This window comes from Haematobia irritans, chromosome 1, assembly GCF_050003625.1.
Source record: "Haematobia irritans isolate KBUSLIRL chromosome 1, ASM5000362v1, whole genome shotgun sequence".
In the NCBI taxonomy this organism is placed as follows: domain Eukaryota; kingdom Metazoa; phylum Arthropoda; class Insecta; order Diptera; family Muscidae; genus Haematobia; species Haematobia irritans.
Genome location: NC_134397.1, coordinates 83,365,111 through 83,389,578, shown reverse-complemented (window position 1 = coordinate 83,389,578; position 24,468 = coordinate 83,365,111). Strand labels below are relative to the sequence as shown.

The following is a 24,468-nucleotide window of genomic DNA, read 5'->3' as shown; positions in this document are numbered from 1 at the left end:
AAGGCATACGAGTACAATATTGAGTCCGTGAACTTAAATACAATCGATTTCAATCAAAAAGAAAAGAAAAAAAAAAAACAAATAAGTAAAGCCTAAAGTCGGGAGGGGCCGACTATATTATGTACACTATGTACACCAAAATTTGTGTTACCATCTCAACTCCTTCAAATTTGTTTGGAGTTATTATAAAGGTTTATATTCCCATATTCAAATAAAGGGTGATTTGTTAAGAGCTTGATAACTTTTTTTTAAAAAAAACGCATAAAATTTGCAAAATCTCATCGGTTCTTTATTTGAAACGTTAGATTGGTCCATGACATTTACTTTTTGAAGATAATTTCATTTAAATGTTGACCGCGGCTGCGTCTTAGGTGGTCCATTCGGAAAGTCCAATTTTGGGCAACTTTTTCGAGCATTTCGGCCGGAATAGCCCGAATTTCTTCGGAAATGTTGTCTTCCAAAGCTGGAATAGTTGCTGGCTTATTTCTGTAGACTTTAGACGTAGCCCCACAAAAAATAGTCTAAAGGCGTCAAATCGCATGATCTTGGTGGCCAACTTACCGGTCCATTTCTTGAGATGAATTGTTCTCCGAAGTTTTCCCTCAAAATGGCCATAGAATCGCGAGCTGTGTGGCATGTAGCGCCATCTTGTTGAAACCACATGTCAACCAAGTTCAGTTCTTCCATTTTTGGCAACAAAAAGTTTGTTAGCATCGAACGATAGCGATCGCCATTCACCGTAACGTTGCGTCCAACAGCATCTTTGAAAAAATACGGTCCAATGATTCCACCAGCGTACAAACCACACCAAACAGTGCATTTTTCGGGATGCATGGGCAGTTCTTGAACGGCTTCTGGTTGCTCTTCACTCCAAATGCGGCAATTTTGCTTATTTACGTAGCCATTCAACCAGAAATGAGCCTCATCGCTGAACAAAATTTGTCGATAAAAAAGCGGATTTTCTGCCAACTTTTCTAGGGCCCATTCACTGAAAATTCGACGTTGTGGCAGATCGTTCGGCTTCAGTTCTTGCACGAGCTGTATTTTATACGGTTTTACACCAAGATCTTTGCGTAAAATCTTCCATGTGGTCGAATAACACAAACCCAATTGCTGCGAACGGCGACGAATCGACATTTCACGGTCTTCAGCAACACTCTCAGAAACAGACGCAATATTCTCTTCTGTACGCACTGTACGCATTCGTGTGGTTGGTTTAATGTCCAATAAAGTAAACTGAGTGCGAAACTTGGTCACAATCGCATTAATTGTTTGCTCATTTGGTCGATTATGTAGACCATAAATCGGACGTAAAGCGCGAAACACATTTCGAACCGAACACTGATTTTGGTAATAAAATTCAATGATTTGCAAGCGTTGCTCGTTAGTAAGTCTATTCATGATGAAATGTCAAAGCATACTGAGCATCTTTCTCTTTGACACCATGTCTGAAATCCCACGTGATCTGTCAAATACTAATGCATGAATATCCTAACCTCAAAAGAATCACCCTTTATTTATATCTCAACCGATTTGAAGATAGGTGGTCTATTGTAGGTTATCTTATATTATTTGACCAAGTCGGGTGATATTTCCACAAGTCGGAGCCTTATTTAAAACTCAACCATTCTGTGGAAAGTCTGGCATTACAGTGAGTAGGATATGATTACGATAATGGGAAATCATCACAGAATTTTTTGTAAAATGTTGGTATTTTGGCCATATAAACCGGAAGAACAACTATATTGAGGATTTATTTAAATCTGAACCAAATTAGATCACCCTTGACACACTTAAATAGCGAATTAAATATATTCTCTGTAGAAAATATCAAGTCAATTGGAGGAAAATGAAATTAAAAATGGGATTAAAATATGAAACATTCTACAATATTTCCCCAATTCTGGCGTACACATACATGGGAGCTGTATCTAAATCTTAACCGATTTTGACCAAATTTGACATGCATAGTTAGAATAATAATTTTGCAATCTCTGCAAAATTTCACGTAATTGGGAGTATAACTTTGGCCTCCGTGGTCATATGAGTGTAAATCGGGCGAAAGATATATATGGGAGCTATATCTAAATCTCAACCGATTTCAACCAAATTTGGCACAATTAACGATACTATTAAACGTACTCCTTGTGCAAAATTTGAAGCATGTCAGGGCAATACTTTGGCTTTTGAGGTCATATAAGTTCAAATCGGACGAAAGATATATATGGGAGCTATATCTAAATCTGAACTGATTTCAACCAAATTTGGCACAGATAACGATACCATCAAACGTACCTCTCGTACTAAGTTTGAAGCAAATCACGGCAAAGCTCTGGCTTTTGAGGCCATATAAGTGCAAATCGGACGAAAGATATATATGACAGCTCTATCTAAATCTGAACCGATTTCAACCAAATTTGGTACACTTACCGATACTATTAAACGTACTCCTTGTGCAAAATTTGGATCATGTCAGGACAAAATTCTGGCTTTTGAGGCATTATAAGTGCATATCGGACGAGAGATATATGGAAGCTATATCTAAATCTGAACCGATTTAATTCAAATTTACCAAGCATTGGTAGAATGTCAATACTGCTCTCTATGCAAAATTTCACGAAAATCGGTAGTAAACTTTGGCCTCTGTGGTCGTATGAGTCTATATCGGACGAAAGATATATATGGGAGCTATATCTAAATCTGAACCGATTTGGCTGATATTTTGCAAGATTCGCGACTTATAAAATATCCTGATGTAATGAATTTGAAGAAAATCGGTTGATAAACACGGCAACTATGACCATATAGGGGATAAATATATATAGCAGCTATATCTAAATCTAAACCGATTTTTTCCAAAACCAATAGCGATCGTCTTTGTTCCCCAAAACGACCCTGTGCCAAATTTGAGGACGATCGGACTTAAACTGATCGGATCTGTACTGTGCACACAAAAATACATGAACAGACAGACAGACGGACGGACAGACAGACGGACATCGCTAAATCGACTCAGAATTTAATTCTAAGACGATCGGTATACTAAACGATGGGTCTCAGACTTTTCCTTCTTGGCGCTACATACAAATGCACAAACTTATTATACCCTGTACCACAGTAGTGGTGAAGGGTATAAACAAATTCGCAAACTTTTAGCTAAGCAATGACACAAAAAAAGCGCCAAATCATTTCCAGCAAAATAAAATTTTGAAGTTGTTTTAAAGCCAAAACTTCCAAAGCACTTCTAAAAATGTCCTCCCAAAAGTTTTCTTTATTTTAACTACATACGAAGTTTTTTTACGGCCATTTTCATGTATCTCCGTTAGACTTTAACTCCCAGTTAACAGAAAGTAAAATGGAAATATATTCTCTCCGGTTAACTTTAACTGAAAATTTTTTAGCAGTTAAGTTCCTAACTGGCATATGGAATATATAGGCAAGATGAGAGACATGTCCATAGTACGGTTTAAAACTTCGTTAGCTAACGTAGCACTAACGGAGCTTCCTGAAAATGGGGGTTAATTGAATTTTTTATAATTTTTTTTGTCATACTTGTAATGTGTTATTTTAACTTTTTATGTTTCAAATCGGTTAACAAAAGAGTAAGAATTAATAAAATACTATAAATTATTTAAATTTTAACGAAAAAATGCAAAATCCATTCAAGAATGAATGGAATATGCGATGTCAAACATTACAGACAAACGTTAGATTGCTTAAAATCATAAAACTTTTTTTTTTAAATTAACATTCAAAACACTGAATACGGATCAGTGATGCAAATTTAGTGCAACGCCTGTTGAAATTGAGGACATCCGTCCTATGACAAGCTCATGTTAATTTAATCGCTTTTGAGCCAATTTTGGACCACTTACAGATTCAAAAAGAGTATTTTCTACTACTTTTTTGGCGACACTTTTTTTTGCTGGGTGACTATATTACCAGTACCAGAAATTTAAGAAACAATACTTCTCATGTTAGCCTTTTATCTAAACATGTGATTTGAGTCCATAAAGCTCGAATAATAATTATTTGTAAATAAAACAATCAATTACATTAAAAACAAATAGTTTTCGTTGCAATGAAAATAAGTTAAATTTAGTATCAGTTCGACGAAATAATTTTTTTCTGTATGGATTTATATGAATTTTGTTCAAAATAGTATCTTGTAAGAACTAACAATGTAAATATATTTAAATATACATTTTAATATTTGTTTTTAAAAAGTCTCCTTTATTGCTTCATGATATGGATTCATGTCAAAAATACACATCGTCTCGCCTTTCGTACATTTTTTTTAATTCGTTGTTCAGTTTCAGAGTCGTTTATTTTCATTCGCTTTTTTCATAATGAAGTGCAAATATGGCCGTTAATAAATCTCCTCTCAACTTTATGACATTTTTAAAACTGCTCCATAATATTTTCATTGTAAAAAGATACTTACATGGCCGGCATTTATATGCAATCTCAACAAATTTCCGTATACCGGCACAAGGATCCCCGCTGGCCAACGGCTTTGAGTTTGCGGAAAATTTACAATGACGTTTCTTCTGGCAGGCGTCAACAACCGTTTGCAATAGGGCATACTGGAAAAGGAAAAAGGAAGCAAAAAGAAAGATTAAAATATACATGAGTATATGTGACTATGAAAATAATATAGAGCAAGTGACATAAAATGTATTTTAAGACTATTATTGTTTCATCGTTGACATTGACAAATGTAAATACGAACTTTCGTAGTGGCCAAGCATTAAAGAAATCCCCTTTGAAGTGGACACCCAAGAGACGAGGATGTTGCACAGAAAATAAATATCATTGTACTACAGTCAGGTTCAAAGATCTTGATTACCATCGAAGGACTCGAGATTATTATTTGTATTTCATACAAATGAAAAACAGAACTTCAAATATAAATATTATGACACAATTTATTCTATGAATTCATAGTTGACCTAAAATGGCTTTAGGATAAAGGTCATACATCCGCTTCCACTTTTCAAACATTATAGGCCGTAACCTTATGATTATAAAAATTCGGATTTTAGTAAAGTGGGGTTAAGCTATAAAATCAGGGATCGATTTATAAAAAGGATGTTTGCAGTGATCACATATCATAGTGTATACAAAGAATACCATGTGTTTTTCACACATCGGATTAATAAAATTTATCGTAATAAGTAGTTTTTACGAATTTCAAGTGTGGTGATATATTAAACCATACTGCAGCGAAATTCAAAGTCATCACTTGGCTGCTAAGTTCAAGACCCATTGGACGGGTTTCGACGGATGTTATCAATTTAGTCGACCTGTAGTAGAACTAGTTCAGTTGAACGATTCACTGAAATGAGCGAACTGAACTAGTTCACATATATCGTTCTTTTCAGTTCACCATGTCAGTTTAGCTAACTAAGCACATTGTATCAGTTTGCACATAAGCTGTTCGGGATTCTCTTCGCATGTGTTTTTTGGGATAAATAAATCAACGCAAGGCTAATATGTTTCATCTATGAGAAACTGGAAGAATGCAACAACATAAGTTGAAATGAACTAGTCACTGACCGAAAATTAATTTAAAAAAAAATTGACCGAACTACACACAAAGAAAATTTCATTAAAATTGAGCCAACGAAAATTTTTCATTGATACAACGAAACATTTTCATTAAGACAATGAAAATATTCGTTAATAGTACGAAACTTTTCGTTGACTAACAGAAAATTCGTTACAATAACGAAAAATTTCGTTATATCAATGAATTTGTTTCATTGGCTCAATTTTAATGACACATTTCATTAATATAACGAAACTTTTTCTACCAGTGTAGTTCGTAGATCGGAAAAGAGCTGAAGTGATGAACTGTAATGCCCAACACTAACCTGTAGACGGATCGACAGGTTGAGACGCATCTTTGGCAAGTCGAACCTTTCCTAAGATAACAACATCAAAAAGTGTTAGTCTCTCAAAATAGAGATTTAAGGAACACATAAATGCGTTGTATATCCTAAAGTAATTAGGATCGGTCAACCCAAGCACGTTGTGTTATGGCTTTCATTATATCCAAATGAAGGTATACAAAAGCGATCAGCCAAAGGATTCCGAAATGGACTCGTCTCTGTCTGAAACAGAAATGAGATCTTCTTGCGAAGCCATGGGGGATACCAAAAATGCAGATATGCAGAATACCGAATGGGAGAGCAGAATACCGAATGGGAGAGGAGGCTTCTACTGCCTTAACACTCACTAAAGTTGAACCGAAGGTTGTTGCGGGAGTCATCGCGACCTGTGGAGACGACATTCTTGACGACTCGATCGAAATGGCAGATGTGACTTGATGATTTTACAGATCCTCCAGATAAATCTTCCCCATTGTAAGGCTGCCTTAAAAGGTCTCCTGATGTAAGGGGACATAGTATGGGTCAAACCCGTTATTGAATTCGGCGAGTATGCATTTAATCTTCTCTGTTCGCAAGTGTGATTTTTTCGTGTGTCTATATTTAACGCGAGTGTGAATTTTATCGTGAACTTGATTTTTTTCACAGACTCGAACAAAGTTTAATTTTCTTTCACGCTCACTCACGACACAGTTTTGTTTAGTATGTTTTGCACATTCACGAGATTTGGTTTTAATTTAATTTCATGAAATACGGCACTCGTCTTCTAACCCTGGATATAGGTATCTATGAAACGGATTTTCGGAAACCGTTTCATTTATTCAATTCCTAAAGGAGATCAATTTTGGGAATTTCACGTCCCTTGCAAATATATGTTATGATAAGTTCAGTCATGTGAGTAAGCAGTTACCGCCCCTTGTCTGGAGATCCATGTGACTATTTCTTCTTCTTGAGAGAGCAAACGACTATTTACACACGCAAAAATTAAATCGTTTGAGAAACGGGTCTAGGAAAACGAAAAGTTTAAATTTTCATCATAAAAAAATTGTTTACGGCTTAATTTTTATTTTTGCCACAAATTTTTTCATTGTTTTCGTTTATACCAAGCACTGTTAACTTCTGAAGAACGAATGTCTTTGCACCGCAAATATCACACATGCTGATATTTCGTAATAAAAATTGTGCAATGCACCTGTCACGTAGCAAAGTTGTATCGTTGTAAGAAACGGAGCTTCCGAAGTTTGCAACGAAAAAGGTTTGTCTTCTTTAAAAAAAAAAAAGTTTCTTTAAATGCGCTTTGTGTATGCATTGCACACTGGTCTATAAATGTATCTGCTTGACTGAATGCGTTGCTTGTGCACGCACAGAAAAAACATGTTTGGACATGGTTGCCGCATCAATTTAATGCTTATCTAGAGTATGTAATTGTCGCGAAAACCATGTATTTTGTCTTTTTATACCCTCCATCATAGGATGGGGGTATATTAACTTTGTCATTCCGTTTGTAACACATCGAAATATTGCTCTAAGTCCCCATAAAGTATATATATTCTGGGTCGTGGTGAAATTCTGAGTCGATCTAAGCATGTCCGTCCGTCCGTCCGTCCGTCCGTCCGTCCGTCTGTTGAAATCACGCTAACTTCCGAACGAAACAAGCTATCGACTTGAAACTTGGCACAAGTAGTTGTTATCGATGTAGGTCGGATGGTATTGAAAATGGGCCATATCGGTTCACTTTTACGTATAGCCCCCATATAAAGGGACCCTCAGATTTGGCTTGTGGAGCCTCTAACAGAAGCATATTTCATGCGATCGGGCTGAAATTTGGTATATGGTGTTGGTATATGGTCTCTAACAACCGTGCAAAAATTGGCCCACATCGGTCCATAATTATATATAGCCCCCATATAAACCGATCCCCAGATTTGGCTTGTGGAGCCTCTAAGAGAAGCATATTTCATCCGATCCGGCTGAAATTTGGTACATGGTGTTGGTAGATGGTCTCTAACAATCATGCAAAAATTGGTTCACATCGGTCCATAATTATATATAGCCCCCATATAAACCGATCCCCAGATTTGGTTTGTGGAGCCTCTAAGAGAAGCATATTTCATCCGATCCAGCTGAAATTTGGTACATGGTGTTGTTATATGGTCTCTAACAACCATGCAAAAATTGGTCCACATCGGTCCATAATTATATATAGCCCCCATATAAACCGATCCCCAGATTTGGCTTGTGGAGCCTCTAAGAGAAGCATATTGCATCCGATCCGGCTGAAATTTGGTATATGGTGTTGGTATATGGTCTCTAACAACCGTGCAAAAACTGTTCCACATCGGTCCATAATTATATATAGCCCCCATATAAACCGATCCCCAGATTTGGCTTGTGGAGCCTCTAAGAGAAGCATATTTCATCCGATCCGGCTGAAATTTGGTACATGGTGTTGGTAGATTGTCTCTAACAATCGTGCAAAAATTGGTTCACATCGGTCCATAATTATATATAGCCCCCATATAAACCGACCCCCAGATTTGGCTTGTGGAGCCTCTAAGAGAAGCAAATTTCATCCGATCCAGCTGAAATTTGCTACGTGGTGTTGGTAGATGGTCTCTAACAATCATGCAAAAATTAGTCCACATCGGTCCATAATTATATATAGCCCCCATATAAACCGATCCCCAGATTTGGCTTGCGGAGCCTCAAAGAGAAGCAAATTTCATCCGATCCGGCTGAAATTTGGTACATGATGTTGGTATATGGTCTCTAACAACCATGCAAAAATTGGTCCACATCGGTCCATACTTATATATAGACCCCATATAAACCGATCTCCAGATTTGGCTTGCGAAGCCTCAAAGAGAAGCAAATTGCATCCGATCCGGTTGTAATTTTGAACATGGTGTTAGTATATGATCTTTAACAACCGTGCCAGAATTGGTCCATATCGGTCCATAATTATATATAGCCCCCATATAAAACGTTCTCCAGATTTGACCTCCGGAGCCTCTTGGAGGAGCAAAATTCATCCGATCCGGTTCAAATTAGGAACGTGGTGTTAGTATATGGTCGCTAACAACCATACAACAATTGGTCCAATCACACAAAACTTGGTCCATATCGGTTCATAATCATGGTTGCCACTAGAGCCAAAAATAATCTACCAAAATTTTATTATATAGAAAATTTTGTCAACATTTTATTTCTATAGAAAATTTTGTCAAAATTTTATTTCTAGAGAAAATTTTGTTAAAATTTTATTCGGTTCATAATAAAATTTTCATCATTGTCAACATTTTATTTCTATAGAAAATTTTGTTCAAATTTTATTCGGTTCATAATCATGGTTGCCACTCGAACCAAAAATAATCTACCAAGTTTTTATTTCTATAGAATATTTTGTAAAAAGTCTATTTCTACAGAAAATTTTGTTAAAATTTTATTTCTGTAGAAATTTTTGTCAAAATTTTCTTTCTATAGAAAATTTTGTCAAAATTTTTATTTCTATAGAAAATTTTGTTAAAATTTTATTTCTGTAGAAAATTTTGTCAAAATTTTATGTCTACTTTGTCAAACTGAATTATATACGTATTGGATCGATCTTTTTATACCCACCACCATAGAATGGTGACGGGGGTATAATAAGTTTGTCATTCCGTTTGTAACGCATCGAAATATCGATTTCCGACTATATAAAGTATATATATTCTTGATCAGGGAGAAATTCTAAGACGATATAACGATGTCCGTCTGTCCGTCTGTCTGTCTGTCTGTCTGTCTGTCTGTCTGTCTGTTGTAATCACGCTACAGACTTCAATAATGAAGCAATCGTGCTGAAATTTTGCACAAGCTCGTCTTTTGTCTGCAGGCAGGTCAAGTTCGAAGATGGGCTATATCGGTCCAGGTTTTGATATAGTCCCCATATAAACCGACCTCCCGATTTGGGGTCTTGGGCTTATAGAAATCGTAGTTTTTATCCAATTTGCTTGAAATTTGAAATCTGGAGGTATTTTATGACCATAAAGAGATGTGCCAAAAATGGTGAGTATCGGTCCACGTTTTGGTACAGCCCCCATATAGACCGATCTCCCGATTTTACTTCTTGGGCTTATAGAAACCGCAGTTTTTATTCAATTTACCTGAAATTTGAAATCTAGAGGTATTGTAGGACCACAAATACGTGTGCCAAAAATTGTGAGTATCGGTCCATATTTTGGTATAGCCCCCATATAGACCGATCTCCCGATTTTACTTCTTGGGCTTATAGAAAACGAAGTTTTTATTCAATTTACCTGAAATTGGAAATCTAGAGGTATTGTAGGACCACAAATACGTGTGCCAAAAATTGTGAGTATCGGTCCATATTTTGGTATAGCCCCCATATAGACCGATCTCCCGATTTTACTTCTTGGGCTTATAGAAACCGCAGTTTTTATTCAATTTATCTGAAATTGGAAATCTAGAAGTATTGTAGGACCACAAATATGTGTGCCAAAAATTGTGAGTATCGGTCCATATTTTGGTATAGCCCCCATATAGACCGATCTCCCGATTTTACTTCTTGGGCTTATAGAAACCGCAGTTTTTATTCAATTTACCTGAAATTGGAAATCTAGAGGTATTGTGGGACCACAAATACGTGTGCCAAAAATTGTGAGTATCGGTCCATATTTTGGGATAGCCCCCATATAGACCGATCTCCCGATTTGGGGTCTTGGGAATCCGTAGTTTTTATCCAATTTGTCTGAAATTGGAAATCTAGAGGTATTTTAGGACCATAAAGAGGTGTGCCGAAAATGGTGAGTATCGATCCATATTTTGGTATAGCCCCCATATAGACCGATTTCCCAATTTTACTTCTTGGGCTTCTAGAATCCGAAGTTTTTATCCCATTTGCCTGAAATTGGAAATCTAGAGGTATTTTCGGGTCACAAAGAGGTGTGCCGAAAATGGAGCGTATCGGTCCATATTTTAGTATAGCCCCCATAAGAACGATCTCCCGATTTAACTCCTTGGGTTTCTAGAAACCGTAGTTTTTATCTGATATGCCTGAAATTGTAAATATTCTGGTATTTTAGGCTCACAAAAACGTGTATCGGATTAAGTTTTTATCGGTCCATTTGGTAATGCCTCCATATAGACCGACTTCACTTCTTGAGGGTGTAGAAGGCGCACTGATCATGAAAATTGTTTGAAACTCAATGTAAAATTTCCAGATTTTACTTCTACAGATTTAAGATTTCAAATCAAGACGTTATTTTATAATTTTCTTGCACACTTACAAGAGATGTTAATGATTCCTCTAAACCTCAAACAAAAATGGTTCTTATAAATCCAGAATCTGATATAGTCCTCATAGGTGAAATCTTTAAATTTATCTTCGGGTTGTGTCCTAAAGTCCTCAAGCCCTCCTGAAATTTCAAAGGAAACCCTAATATTTGGTTCATGGTGGTGGGTATTTAAGATTCGGCCCGGCCGAACTTACTGCTGTATATACTTGTTTGATTTAATATATACCACGTATGGACTTACATACAATTTAGAAGATGGCGTTAGGAGGTTTTAAGATACCTTGCACGCGTTACCGCAACTTAAGTAATATGGTTGTGGATGGCAGTGTTTAGAAGAAGTTTCTACGCAATCCATGATGGAGGGTACATAAGCTTCGGCCTGGCCGAACTTACGGCCGTATATACTTGTTAAAAATAATTTTCGAACGGAGAAAAATATATGTTGGCAATAAGCATTTAAATGTTTCCCAGATGCCGCAAACATGTCCTATTATTTAAATGATAGAATTTGAGACCATTACATTGTCGGGATAATCATTTACCTGACCATTAAATTATTTTACTTTTTTGCAGGGAGAAAAGTATTTTTATAGGTTACGTATAGACATGTCTAGGAACATTATATGGCCATAAAGACCATGTACATTGTTTTCGTGACCATTTAATTTTTTTGCAGCGAAAATAATTTTATGAAAACATTGACAGGTATACACGTTTTTTATTTTGCGCGTCAGTCGTGTGTTGATTGTTTCTTGGAATGGACGTAGAATGCGGAATTACTGTGTATTTTGTTTATTTATTTATTCAGAAGTGGCACGTGGTTTTTATGTGAATACAAACAAGTATATACGGCCGTAAGTTCGGCCAGGCCGAAGCTTATGTACCCTCCATCATGGATTGCTTAGAAACTTCTTCTAAACACTGCCATCCACAATCGAATGACCTAAGCTGCGGTAACACTTGCCGATGGCAAGGTATCTTAAAACCTCCTAACACCATCTTCTAAATTGTATGTAAGTCCATACGTGGTATAAATCAAAAAAGATCGATCCAATACGTATATAATTCAGTTTGAAAAAGTAGAAATAAAATTTTAACAAAATTTTCTATAGAAATAAAATTTTCACAAAATTTTCTATGGAAATAACAATTTTGACAAAATTTTTTATAGAAAGAAAATTTTGACAAAAATTTCTACAGAAATAAAATTTTAAAACAAATTTCTGTAGAAATAAAATATTGGTAGATTATTTTTGGCTCGAGTGGCAACCATGATTATGAACCGAATAAAATTTGAACAAAATTTTCTATAGAAATAAAATTTTGACGAAATTTTCTATAGAAATAAAATTCTGAAAATGATGAAAATTTTATTATGAACCGAATAAAATTTTAACAAAATTTTCTCTAGAAATAAAATTTTGACAACATTTTCTATAGAAATAAAATTCTGACAATGATGAAAATTTTATTATGAACCGAATAAAATTTTAACAAAATCTCCTCTAGAAATAAAATTTTGACAAAATTTTCTATAGAAATAAAATTTTGGTAGATTATTTTTGGCTCTAGTGGCAACCATGATTATGAACCGATATGGACCAATTTTTGTGTGATTGGACCAATTTTGGTATGATTGTTAGCGACCATATACTAACACCACGTTCCTAATTTGAACCGGATCGGATGAATTTTGTTCCTCCAAGAGGCTCCGGAGGTCAAATCTGGAGAACGTTTTATATGGGGGCTATATATAATTATGGACCGATATGGACCAATTCTGCCACGGTTGTTAAAGATCATATACTGACACCATGTTCCAAATTACAACCGGATTGGATGAAATTTGCTTCTCTTGGAGACTTCGCAAGCCAAATCTGGGGATCGGTTTATATGGGGGCTATATATAATTATGAACCGATGTGGACCAATTTTTGCATGGTTGTTAGAGACCATATACCAATATAATGTACCAAATTTCAGGCGGATCGGATGAAATTTGCTTCTCTTTGAGGCTCCGCAAGCCAAATCTGGGGATCGGTTTATATGGGGGCTATATATAATTATGGACCGATGTGGACCAATTTTTGAATGGTTGTTAGAGACCATATACCAACACCATGTACCAAATTTCAGCCGGATCGGATGAAATTTGCTTCTGTTTTAGGCTCCGCAAGCCAAATCTGGGGATCGGTTTATATGGGGGCTATATATAATTATGGACCGATGTGGACCAATTTTTGCATGATTATTAGAGACCGTATGCCAACACCATGCACCAAATTGCAGCCGGATCGGATGAAATATGCTTCTGTTAGTTTCAAGTCGATAGCTTGTTTCGTTCGGAAGTTATCGTGATTTCAACAGACGGACGGACTATATATAATTATGGGGGCTATATATAATTATGAACCGATGTGGACCAATTTTTGCATGGTTGTTAGAGACCATATACCAATATAATGTACCAAATTTCAGGCGGATCGGATGAAATTTGCTTCTCTTTGAGGCTCCGCAAGCCAAATCTGGGGATCGGTTTATATGGGGGCTATATATAATTATGGACCGATGTGGACCAATTTTTGAATGGTTGTTAGAGACCATATACCAACACCATGTACCAAATTTCAGCCGGATCGGATGAAATTTGCTTCTGTTTTAGGCTCCGCAAGCCAAATCTGGGGATCGGTTTATATGGGGGCTATATATAATTATGGACCGATGTGGACCAATTTTTGCATGATTATTAGAGACCGTATGCCAACACCATGCACCAAATTGCAGCCGGATCGGATGAAATATGCTTCTGTTAGTTTCAAGTCGATAGCTTGTTTCGTTCGGAAGTTATCGTGATTTCAACAGACGGACGGACGGACATGCTCAGATCGACTCAGAATTTCACCACGACCGAAAATATATATACTTTATGGGGTCTTAGAGCAATATTTCGATGTGTTACAAACGGAATGACAAAGTTAATATACCCCCCATCCTATGGTGGAGGGTATAAAAAGGAAAGTGTAATTGAAAAAATGTACCTGGTTTTTGTTCTGCATTTTGATATATGGTATAATTTATTTTTATTTGTAGTTACATGATGTCTGCGTTGATACATTTGATGGGCACAAGTAAATATTGAACGATTTCTTATTATTGAAATTGAACCAAAATAGAGTGTGTAAAAATATATGATGTTTGCTTGCACGACATTATAATTACAAATAAACAATGATTTAATTTATAAATAAATAAAAACCAACAAATAAAGTTAATTTTGTGTTTTCTTTTCTCAAGTGGCGTCCTTTTTTCGACGACGAAAAAAGTTTTTTCATAAAGATCAAAACATTTTAAGTTGTGACCATGTTCTATTAACTGGAAGAAAAACATTTTTGAGGAATACCATAACATTTTAGGTCGTGACCATTGTCTTTTAATGGAAACAAAATTCTTTTTATCAATATAATAACATTTTAGTTGAGGACAATTTTATTTTTCCTAGAACCATGTTCACTGAGCCAACATGGTTGCAGGTGAAAATGTTACATGGTCGCCCCAAAAATAGCTCCTATCATATTATTTTGCTCTTCGAATATGATTGTGACAATCATGTTTCTTCTCTGCGTGTGTTTTTACATTGTGTAAAAGACGTCAACGTTTGATATCAAAACAACATATCCAGGGTGTAGTACCGTTCTAATATGCAATCGATAGACGTTTTCTTTAGGATTAAGTATTCATACCTCCTCATCGGCTTAAAAGAGAACTTTGATGGCTAACAATGCCCTATTTTCCGTCAAAAGACAAGTGGTAAATTCTTTTGACGAATTTTTGTATTCGTCATTCGAATTCAAGTAAATGTTCGCAATCCCTGAGGATATAAAGATTATATGAAAAGCTTGCATTTTTTTCAGCAAAGAACCTTCATTTGCTGATACCAATTTTAAACTTTCAAAGTAGCTTGGAAATTATCCCACTATCTGCTTGCTCGTCTTTTAGAAATCGTCATTGCCTTTGTGCAATTGTCCTTCGCTAAGCTACAATTTAACTTGAATACGAATAGAAAGACTGTCGTTAAACCCCATAATTACGAGAGAAACACCCAAAGGATATTGTCGTATACTGTGAATATCTGAAACCATGTGGACTGATAACATACGTACGCGTGCCTTTGCAAACGAAGAATTTAAAAGGCGGTAAAAATGTATTCCCCAACTAGCCCGCATTTGCAATACCAGTGTGAAACAATCAACACTTAGAGTGCCACGTAAAAAAAACTAGATTATGCTACATTTGCCATTAAAGCTTGCCATGCATTGGTGATGTTCACAACACAAACGCACATACGCACACACACACAAACACATCTGCAGATGGTTCTGTTCAATTTGCTATTAGCGTCGCATACTAGGCCAAGGATATAGAAAACATTTGTATTTGTTGATATCAACAGAGGAAGATGGTGCACTCTAATTCAAATACAAACATAAAAGTGCACGCATACTCTTATGTATCAAGACATGTATGTGTGCCTGTGTGTGTGTGTGTACCACTAAAGGAAGCAATATTCGAGTATTGGGGATTCATTGGAATGTGATATTGTAAGTCATTCTACAATCCGAGTTGTTGCACAAATCCGAATGTCTGCAACACATCGAAGGGTAACAGGCAGTCATTTCCAGAGGTTGTAAACGTTATTAGAGTCAAATGCAAATCGAAAAAGGATTCATTTTGCAATGTTCGAGAACAGTGGCATCAATTCGACAAGAAATTTCTAACCATATTGAATTTCACTGCAGAAGCTGCCGAAATTTAAAACTGTGATTGCATACCAAATGACTTGATACTTCAGAATTTCCAGAAGTGACAATACCAACAGATTTTGCTGATAACGTTTGGCCCGACCGAATCTTAAATACCAACCACCATGAATCAAATATAATAGTTTTCTTTGAAAACTCGTCAACGTAGCCGGTTAATTGAACCTATATAGAATTTCAGGTGGATTTGATGATCGAAATTCTCCCTAGCAGATGGGTTCAAATGGTAATCTTTCCGAATTTACATTTAGAGTTTCTACATCTTGAGGCTACATCAGATACTGGATTTATAAGAACCAGCTTTGTTTGAGTTTTAAACGAATCATAAATATCTCGTCACATATGATTTGAAATCTAAATTCTATAGATGTTTACCCTCATTGCTCGAATTTTAAAATATTCGGCACACCTCTTTGTAGACCTAAAGAATTTCTAGATTTTCTGTTTCAGGTAAAATATGTACCACATACGTGGTACATATTAGACTAAAAAGGTATGTATGGGTAAGTCTACAAATAATTACGAATCGATATGGACTTTTGCACGGTACGTAGAGAGCCAGAATTTAAATATGGGGGTCGCTTATATGTTGACTATATACAATTATGAAGTTGATATGGACAAATTTTTGTGTGATTGGGGATCTATTTATCTGAGGGCTATGTATAACTATAGACCGATATGGACCTAGTTAGGCATGGTTGTTAACGGCCATATACTAGGACAATGTACCAAATTTCAACTGACTCGGATGAAATTTGCTCCTCCAAGAGGCTCCAAAACCAAATCTCGTGATCGGTTTATATGGGGGCTATATATGATTATGGACTGATATGGACCACTGTTGACATAATTGTTAAATATTATATACTACCACCACGTACCAAATTTTCAATTTTGCTTCTCCAAAAGGCACCGGAGGTCAAATCTGGGGATCGGTTTATATCGGGGATATGTACAATTATGGACCGATTTTTGAATGGGTGTTGGAGGCCATATATTAACACCACGTACCAAATTTCAACCGAATCGGTTAAATTTTGCTCTTCCACGAGGCTCCGGAGGTCAAATCTGGGGATTGGTTTATATGGGGGCTATATATAATTATGAACCGATGTGGACCAATTTTTGCATGGTTGTGCTAACACCATGTACCAAATTTCAACCGGATCGGATGAAATTTGCTTCTCTTAGAGGCTCCGCAACCCAAATCTGGGGATCGGTTTATATGGGGGCTATATATAATTATAGTCGGTTTATGTGGGGGCTATATATAATTATAGTCCGATGTGAACCAATTTTTGCATGGTTGTTAGAGACCATATACCAACACCACGTACCGAATTTCAGCCGGATCGGATGAAATTTGCTTCTCTTATAGGCTCGGCAAGCCAAATCGGGGGGATCGGTTTATATGGGGGCTATACGTAAAAGTGGACCGATATGGCCCATTTGCAATACCATCCCACCTTCATCAATAACAACTACTTGTGCCAAGTTTCACGTCGATAGCTTGTTTCGTTCGGAAGTTTGCGTGATTTCAACAGACGGACGGACATGCTTAGATCGACTCAGAATTTCACCACGACCCAGAATTTATATACTTTATGGGGTCTTAGAGCAATATTTCGATGTGTTACAAACGGAATGACAAAGTTAATATACCCCCATCCTATGGTGGAGGGTATAAAAATCAAATCTGAAGATCGTTCTATACACCCTCAAAAAATCGCTTCTGTAAAATATGCCCCAAACACGTTTTGCTTCAAGCATATATATTTTCAGGATTGGTCCAAACAAAATATTGTTTGTATTGTTCAAACATATTTAATGAAATTTACTCTGTGTGGATATATTTTTAAGGCGCCAATTGGTTACTTCCATTATTTTACTTGCAGCATACCCTCTAGGTCTCTCTTTCTAAACACATATATGTTTATAGGCTATATTTAAATTAATATATGTTTGTACCAAACATTTTATATTTACAAGCAGTTGCAATGGTAAGCATGCCCGCCTTGCATACACAAGGTCGTGGGTTCGATTCCTGCTTCGACCGAACACCAAAAAGTTTTTCAGCGGTGGATTATCCCACCTCAGTAATGCTGATGACATTTCTGAGGGTTTCAAAGCTTTTCTAAGTGGTTTCACTGCAATGTGGAACGCCGTTCGGGCTCGGCTATAAAAAGGAGATCCCTCATTCATTGTCATTGAGCTTAACATGGAAGCGGGCAGCACTCAGTGATAAGAGAGAAATTGTGTTAAAAAATTTGAGTTCAACATATAATTTTTACACCCAAACATATGAAAAACAGTCGTTTTCGTCCGTGTATGGAGGCTATACCAAATTCCCATCATATTAGCCACAACTCTTTGCCGACCTAAAATACCTTTATATTTTGAATTTCAGCCAATTCGGATAAAAATTGTGAAAAATTGGGTCTATAAGTGAGTTATACAAAACAATGGACCGATACACACTATGTTCAGCACACCTCTTTGTGAATCTAAACTATAGCTGCAAACCGGATACAAATTGCGGTGTCAGAAGCCAAATCTGTAAATCGGTCTATATGGGACCAAAACGTGGACCAATTCAATTGTGGACCTAAAATACCTTTACATTTTGAATTTCAGCCAAATTGGATAAAAATTGGGGTCTTTAGATGCTCAAGAAGTCAAATCGGGAGATCGACCTATATGAGGGCTATACCAAGACCGATATATACCATATGCGGCACACCAATTTGTCGACCTAAAATATCGCAAATCGCATGAAAGTTACGTTGTATAGTTACTCAAGACCCCAAATCCGGGGATGGACCAATATAGCCCATTTCGAACTTGGCCTACGTAGAGACAAAAGACGAATCTGTGCCAAATTTCATGAAGACAGCGCCATTATTGAAGGCTGTACAACAGACGGCCAGACAGACATGTTTATATCGTCTTACAATTTCTCCCTGATCAAGAGTAGAAATAGGAAATATTGCAATGTGTTACAATCAGAATGGCAAACTTATTATACCCCCATCACCATTCTACGGTGGTGGCTATAAAAATAACAGTAATAAAATTAAAATGGTCTTGGGTTCTATCCCAGTTTTCAATTATCTCCTCCTCTCTTTCAAAGCTAATTGGTTTTACACATACAGTAAAACTTCGTTCGACGAAACAAAGGAAATTCGTTTTTACAGTAGGTAACGAATATACTAAGCTCACCTCAAAGAACAAAATTTACTTGAGAAAGTTTAGCGAAATACCATGCGTTATGGTGTTTTTGGTAGGAAACATTTTTTGTAAAAGAAAACAAAAAAAGCAGATTGTTACAATCACGCTATCCTTTTACTAATATAAACACATATGGTTGTCCGATGGGAACTACTCATTGTCCGTTATCAATTTTTGGAATTAAGTGAAAGAAAAGAGATAGCGGGCACTATACTGACAGGACAGCTTTCTTTTCGGAAGAACAAAATTTGAGACAAAAACAAAAAAAAAACACTAGGAAACTCGTTGCTTCGCTTGTCATACTTTCGGGTTCATTTTTTGGCAAAAAAAATAAATTACTATAAAGAGGATTTTTTTAAATTTATTTTACTAGTTACTTGTTACCAAGCTCGAGCCTGATTATGTAAAATAAATCATAAGGGATTAAACAAAAAGGTCGAACAACAAAACTCAGGGTATGGTCACACTAGGCATATATTTGACCAAACTGATCTTATATATCCAAAATGAGCCAGAAATGTATGTTCGTTTGACTGCGGTGACAAATCCTTATTTGCCTAATGTGACCGTACCGGTAGATATTTTAATTTTTGTTTATTTTTATAGCAGAAATCAGATTTTAAATTTTGATATTTTTATAATACACCTATTTTAAAACATTAAAACGAAATTTTTTTAATTTCCTTTCCAAAGCAGAATTTATGTAGAATATATTCCTACAAAACAGAAGTTTCTCTTATCCATTTGTCTGATTTAAAGAAAGTTTTTCTTATAAAGAAAACTTCCCTATAAAGTTCAGTACTATCTCCGTAATAAAGTAATGAAGTAACCACGAAAAGTCAACTCGAACGAAAGTCAACTCCAACGAAAGTCAACTCGAACCCACATCCTCCTCCACCAAGGATTACGTAGAAAGTTCTGATGCCATCCGCAATCGAATTATGTGGGCTTTGGTAACACTAGCCAAAGTCAACATACAAAGAAATATCACCAAATTTTTTCCAATTAATATTCTAAAAAACAAATGAATGAACTCCAAAAAAAAAATTGCAGTTAAAAATGTAATTGGTTCAACAAATTTTTTAATTAAAACAAATATCAATCACAGAAGCTACCAAATAAATTTTTAATTGGCTCAATTAATTTTTTAATTGACGTTGGTGATTGATACTATCATGATTGAAGAAATTTCAATTAAAAATTGATTGGATTAAATAATTTCGTAATTGAAGACAAAAAAATATTTTTTCTGTGAAGGTATCTTAAAACTTCTTAAAATTGTCTTATAAATTGTAAGTGAATCCATATGAAATTCATGTTAGACAAAAAAAGGCAAATTAAATTAAGGGGTCTATAAATAGATAGGAACCAATCCAAACGGTAATTAGAGAACCAAATTTCAACCGGATTTATTACTGATTTATTTTTGATTTTAGCGGCTGAACTCGAACTTAATACCCACCTTAAGGCTTCAGATTGGTTTATATGGGGGATATATATGTAAGTATTAACCGATATGTACCGATTTTTCTATGATCAGTAGAAGTGATATGTTGACATCATGTACCAAATTTTAGCCGGATCGGATGGAATTTGCTCTTCCAGGAGGCTCAAGAAATAAGTAGTACATAATTACGGTCCCATATGGATCAAGTTTTGCATGGTTATTAAAGGCCATATAGCATCGTTATTAAAGGGTTTGCACGTAATTTCCACAAACGGGCGAATGGACATCGCTAAATCGACTCAGAATTTCACCTTGACCATGAATATCTATACTTTATGGGGTCTGAGACCAATATTTCGATGTATTTCAAACGGAATAACTAAGACAGTATACCACCAATCCTAGGGTGGATCATATAAAAAAGTTATGTGTTTTTTGACGTTCTTTTATCTGTTATCTAGTGTATTGATGTAAATGTAATATCGGGTACAGAGAACTGCAACCGGTGGCTTTTTTATACCCTCCATCATAGGATGGGGGTATATCAACTTTGTCTTTCCGTTTGTAACACATCGAAATATTGATCTAAGACCCCATAAAGTATATACAGTATGTCAAGAAGTCTTTTGACATTGCCAAATATTTCAAATTCTAGAAATAATTGAAATATTAAATATTTTATTAAATTTTTAATTCTGTGTACGTATGTATACTTTGCAAAATACATAATAAAATATTTTTTTTAAAATTTCATTATATTTAATTTTGGAACAAAACATAATTTTATCCCATTGTCAAAACACTTTCTTGACAAACTGTATATTCTGGGTCGTGGTGAAATTTTGAGTCGATCTAAGCATGTCCGTCCGTCCGTCTGTTGAAATCACGCTAACTTCCCAACGAAACAAGCCATCGACTTGAAACTTGGCACAAGTAGTTGTTATCGATGTAGGTCGGATGGTATTGAAAATGGGCCATATCGGTCCACTCTTACGTATAGCCCCCATATAAAGGGACCCTCAGATTTGGCTTGTGGAGCCTCTAACAGAAGCATATTTCATCCGATCCGGCTGAAATTTGGTATATGGTGTTGGTATATGGTCTCTAATAACCATGCAAAAATTGGTCCACATCGGTCCATAATTATATATAGCCCCATATAAACCGATCCCCAGATTTGGGTTGCGGAGCCTCAAAGAGAAGCAAATTTCATCCGATCCGCCTGAAATTTGGTACATGGTGTTGGTATATGGTCTCTAACAATCATGCAAAAATTGGTCCACATCGGTCCATAATTATATATAGCCCCCATATAAACCGATCCCCAGATTTGGCTTGCGGAACCTCAAAGAGAAGCAAATTGCATCCGATCCGTTTCAAATTAGGAACGTGGTGTTAGTATATGGTCGCTAACAACCATACCAAAATTGTTCCAATCACACAAAAATTGGTCCATATCGGTTCATAATCATGGTTGCCACTAGAGCCAAAAATAATCTACCAAAATTTTATTTATATAGAAAATTTTGTCAAAATTTTATTTCTATAGAAAATTTTGTCAAAATTTTATTTCTAGAGAAAATTTTGTTAAAATTTTATTGGGTTCATAATAAAATTTTCATCATTGTCAAAATTTTATTTCTATAGAAAATTTTATTCGGTTCATAATCATGGTTGCCATTCGAGCCAAAAATAATCTACCAAGACTTTATTTCTATAGAATATTTTGTCAAAAGTTTATTTCTATAGAAAATTTTGTTAAAATTTTATTTCTGTAGAAATTTTTGTCAAAATGTTCTTTCTATAGAAAATTTTGTCAAAATTTTTATTTCTATAGAAAATTTTGTGAAAATTTTATTTCTATAGAAAATTTTGTTAAAATTTTATTTCTGTAGAAAATTTTGTCAAAATTGTAGACAAACTGAATTATATACGTATTGGATCGATCTTTTTTGATTTAATATATACTACGAATGGACTTACATACAATTTAGAAGATGGTGTTAGGAGGTTTTAAGATACCTTGCCATCGGCAAGCGTTACCGCAACTTAAGTAATTCGATTGTGGATGGCAGTGTTTAGAAGAAGTTTCTACGCAATCCATGATGGAGGGTACATGAGCTTCGGCCTGGCCGAACTTACGGCCGTATATACTTGTTCGTATTGCAATCTTACCCACAAAATGTCGGTGGCAGTGAGTAAGACACCACTTACCATGCGATCTTTTACATTGTTACAAATGCGAGAATAAAAACACCAGTAGTTTATAACAATGTTCGTATGCAGTGTCTTGCAATCTTATACCAATCGACATCGTAACAACGCTCGGTAAACAAAAAACGAATGTTGCACTTAAGTGTGATTGCACTCAACAACAATATTTACCAGCAGTTGGCATTAGCTCAAGAGAATTGAGCGAGTACCAAATAAGAGAATACCAAACTGCTGAGATATGGGTAACCAATGTGCGTGATTGCTTTACTACGGTGTTTTCGAGAGACCAACACTCATACTAGCAAACACCGACAGTCGTCGGTTGCATTGGATATTGGTGGTTGAAATTTTTTTTACCAATTGGTGTTTTAAGATTGCAAATATTGGCGTTTATTAAATACACTGATCGGTTGCGGTATATCGCAGCCGTTCTCTGATCGGGTAGCTCCCGATGGTATCGTAGTGTGCTTTAAAACCACCTAACCTAAAAATTGTATAATGCTCTATTGTAGAAAATTCTTATATAGCGTTCAACAATGCTCGAAATCTCCTTTTTTACATTAATTAATTTTATTGTATTATATTGCTAATATGCTGATAATCATGCGTAATATATTCCAAAGACATAAGAAGTAAGTAAAGAAATTCCCTGAGTTGCATTTCATTGCTTACTCCTTACACACAGATAAGACATATGATCACCTCAAACATGTTTCAAGAGCAAAATGTTATTTTTGGACGGTGAGCATGGGAAATTTTTGTCGTGAAAATGTTCTTTTCTCGGCAAACATATACAAGGTTGCCGAAATCAGATACATAATTTTCGAGAAAATAACATTTTTGCGACAAAAATATTACATGTTCCCGGTCCAACAATAACATTTTGCTCTTGAAACATATTTGAGGTGATCATATTCCTTCTCTCGGTGTACGCATCTGATGATGATTTCCTTTTAGTTTAAATTAGGTATAGTGGCAGTCCTTTATTTCAGGCTCACTTACGCTCCATTGTGATGCCACACGTGGTGAACATCTCTCTTATCAATGAGTGCAATATTTAGCTCAAAGAAAAGCAACCTCCTTTTTATAGCCGAATGCGAAAGGCGTTTCATAGTTGCTTATTCAGAGTATATAAAATCAAAAAACCTTAACAATAAACGAATATTTAGATTCTACCAAATGAAACATCCACGTTGCACTGTGTTTTTGGTATTGAACATTAAAAATGATAGCATGTGAGAACCATCGAAACCATTTGCATGAGATATCTTTACATTACCGTATATTTTTGTATTGTTGCATCGAAGGATGAAAGAATAAAATATCTATATTATTTGACAGTTTCATGAAAATGTGGAATTTTAATTTAGATATGATTCCCATGACATATCCGAACCATATATTGAATGGATGGGCAAACAATACAGCCTTTTCATTGCCATTTAAAAACTACTTCAAATGTAGAAATTTATGTTAAAATCCAAACTGTCATTATTTGACAGTCGTTTGGTGTAGGTCAAAGTTGTCTGCCAGATTATTCATGTGTTGGGAATTTCTTGCTGAATATTGCCAAA

The 24,468-nt window shown here is 35.6% G+C and overlaps 1 protein-coding gene across 3 annotated transcripts in view; it reads right to left on the bottom strand.

Annotated features, from left to right (window-relative positions):
• LOC142221302 (uncharacterized) overlaps positions 1-24,468 on the bottom strand; it is a 442,778-nt gene that overhangs the window by 103,272 nt on the left and 315,038 nt on the right. For all 3 annotated transcript variants that reach the window (XM_075290976.1, XM_075290975.1, XM_075290977.1), the window contains exon 5: positions 4,445-4,586. In XM_075290976.1, coding sequence (XP_075147091.1) covers positions 4,445-4,586 — 142 coding nt within the window. The remainder of the gene's footprint in view (positions 1-4,444; positions 4,587-24,468) is intronic.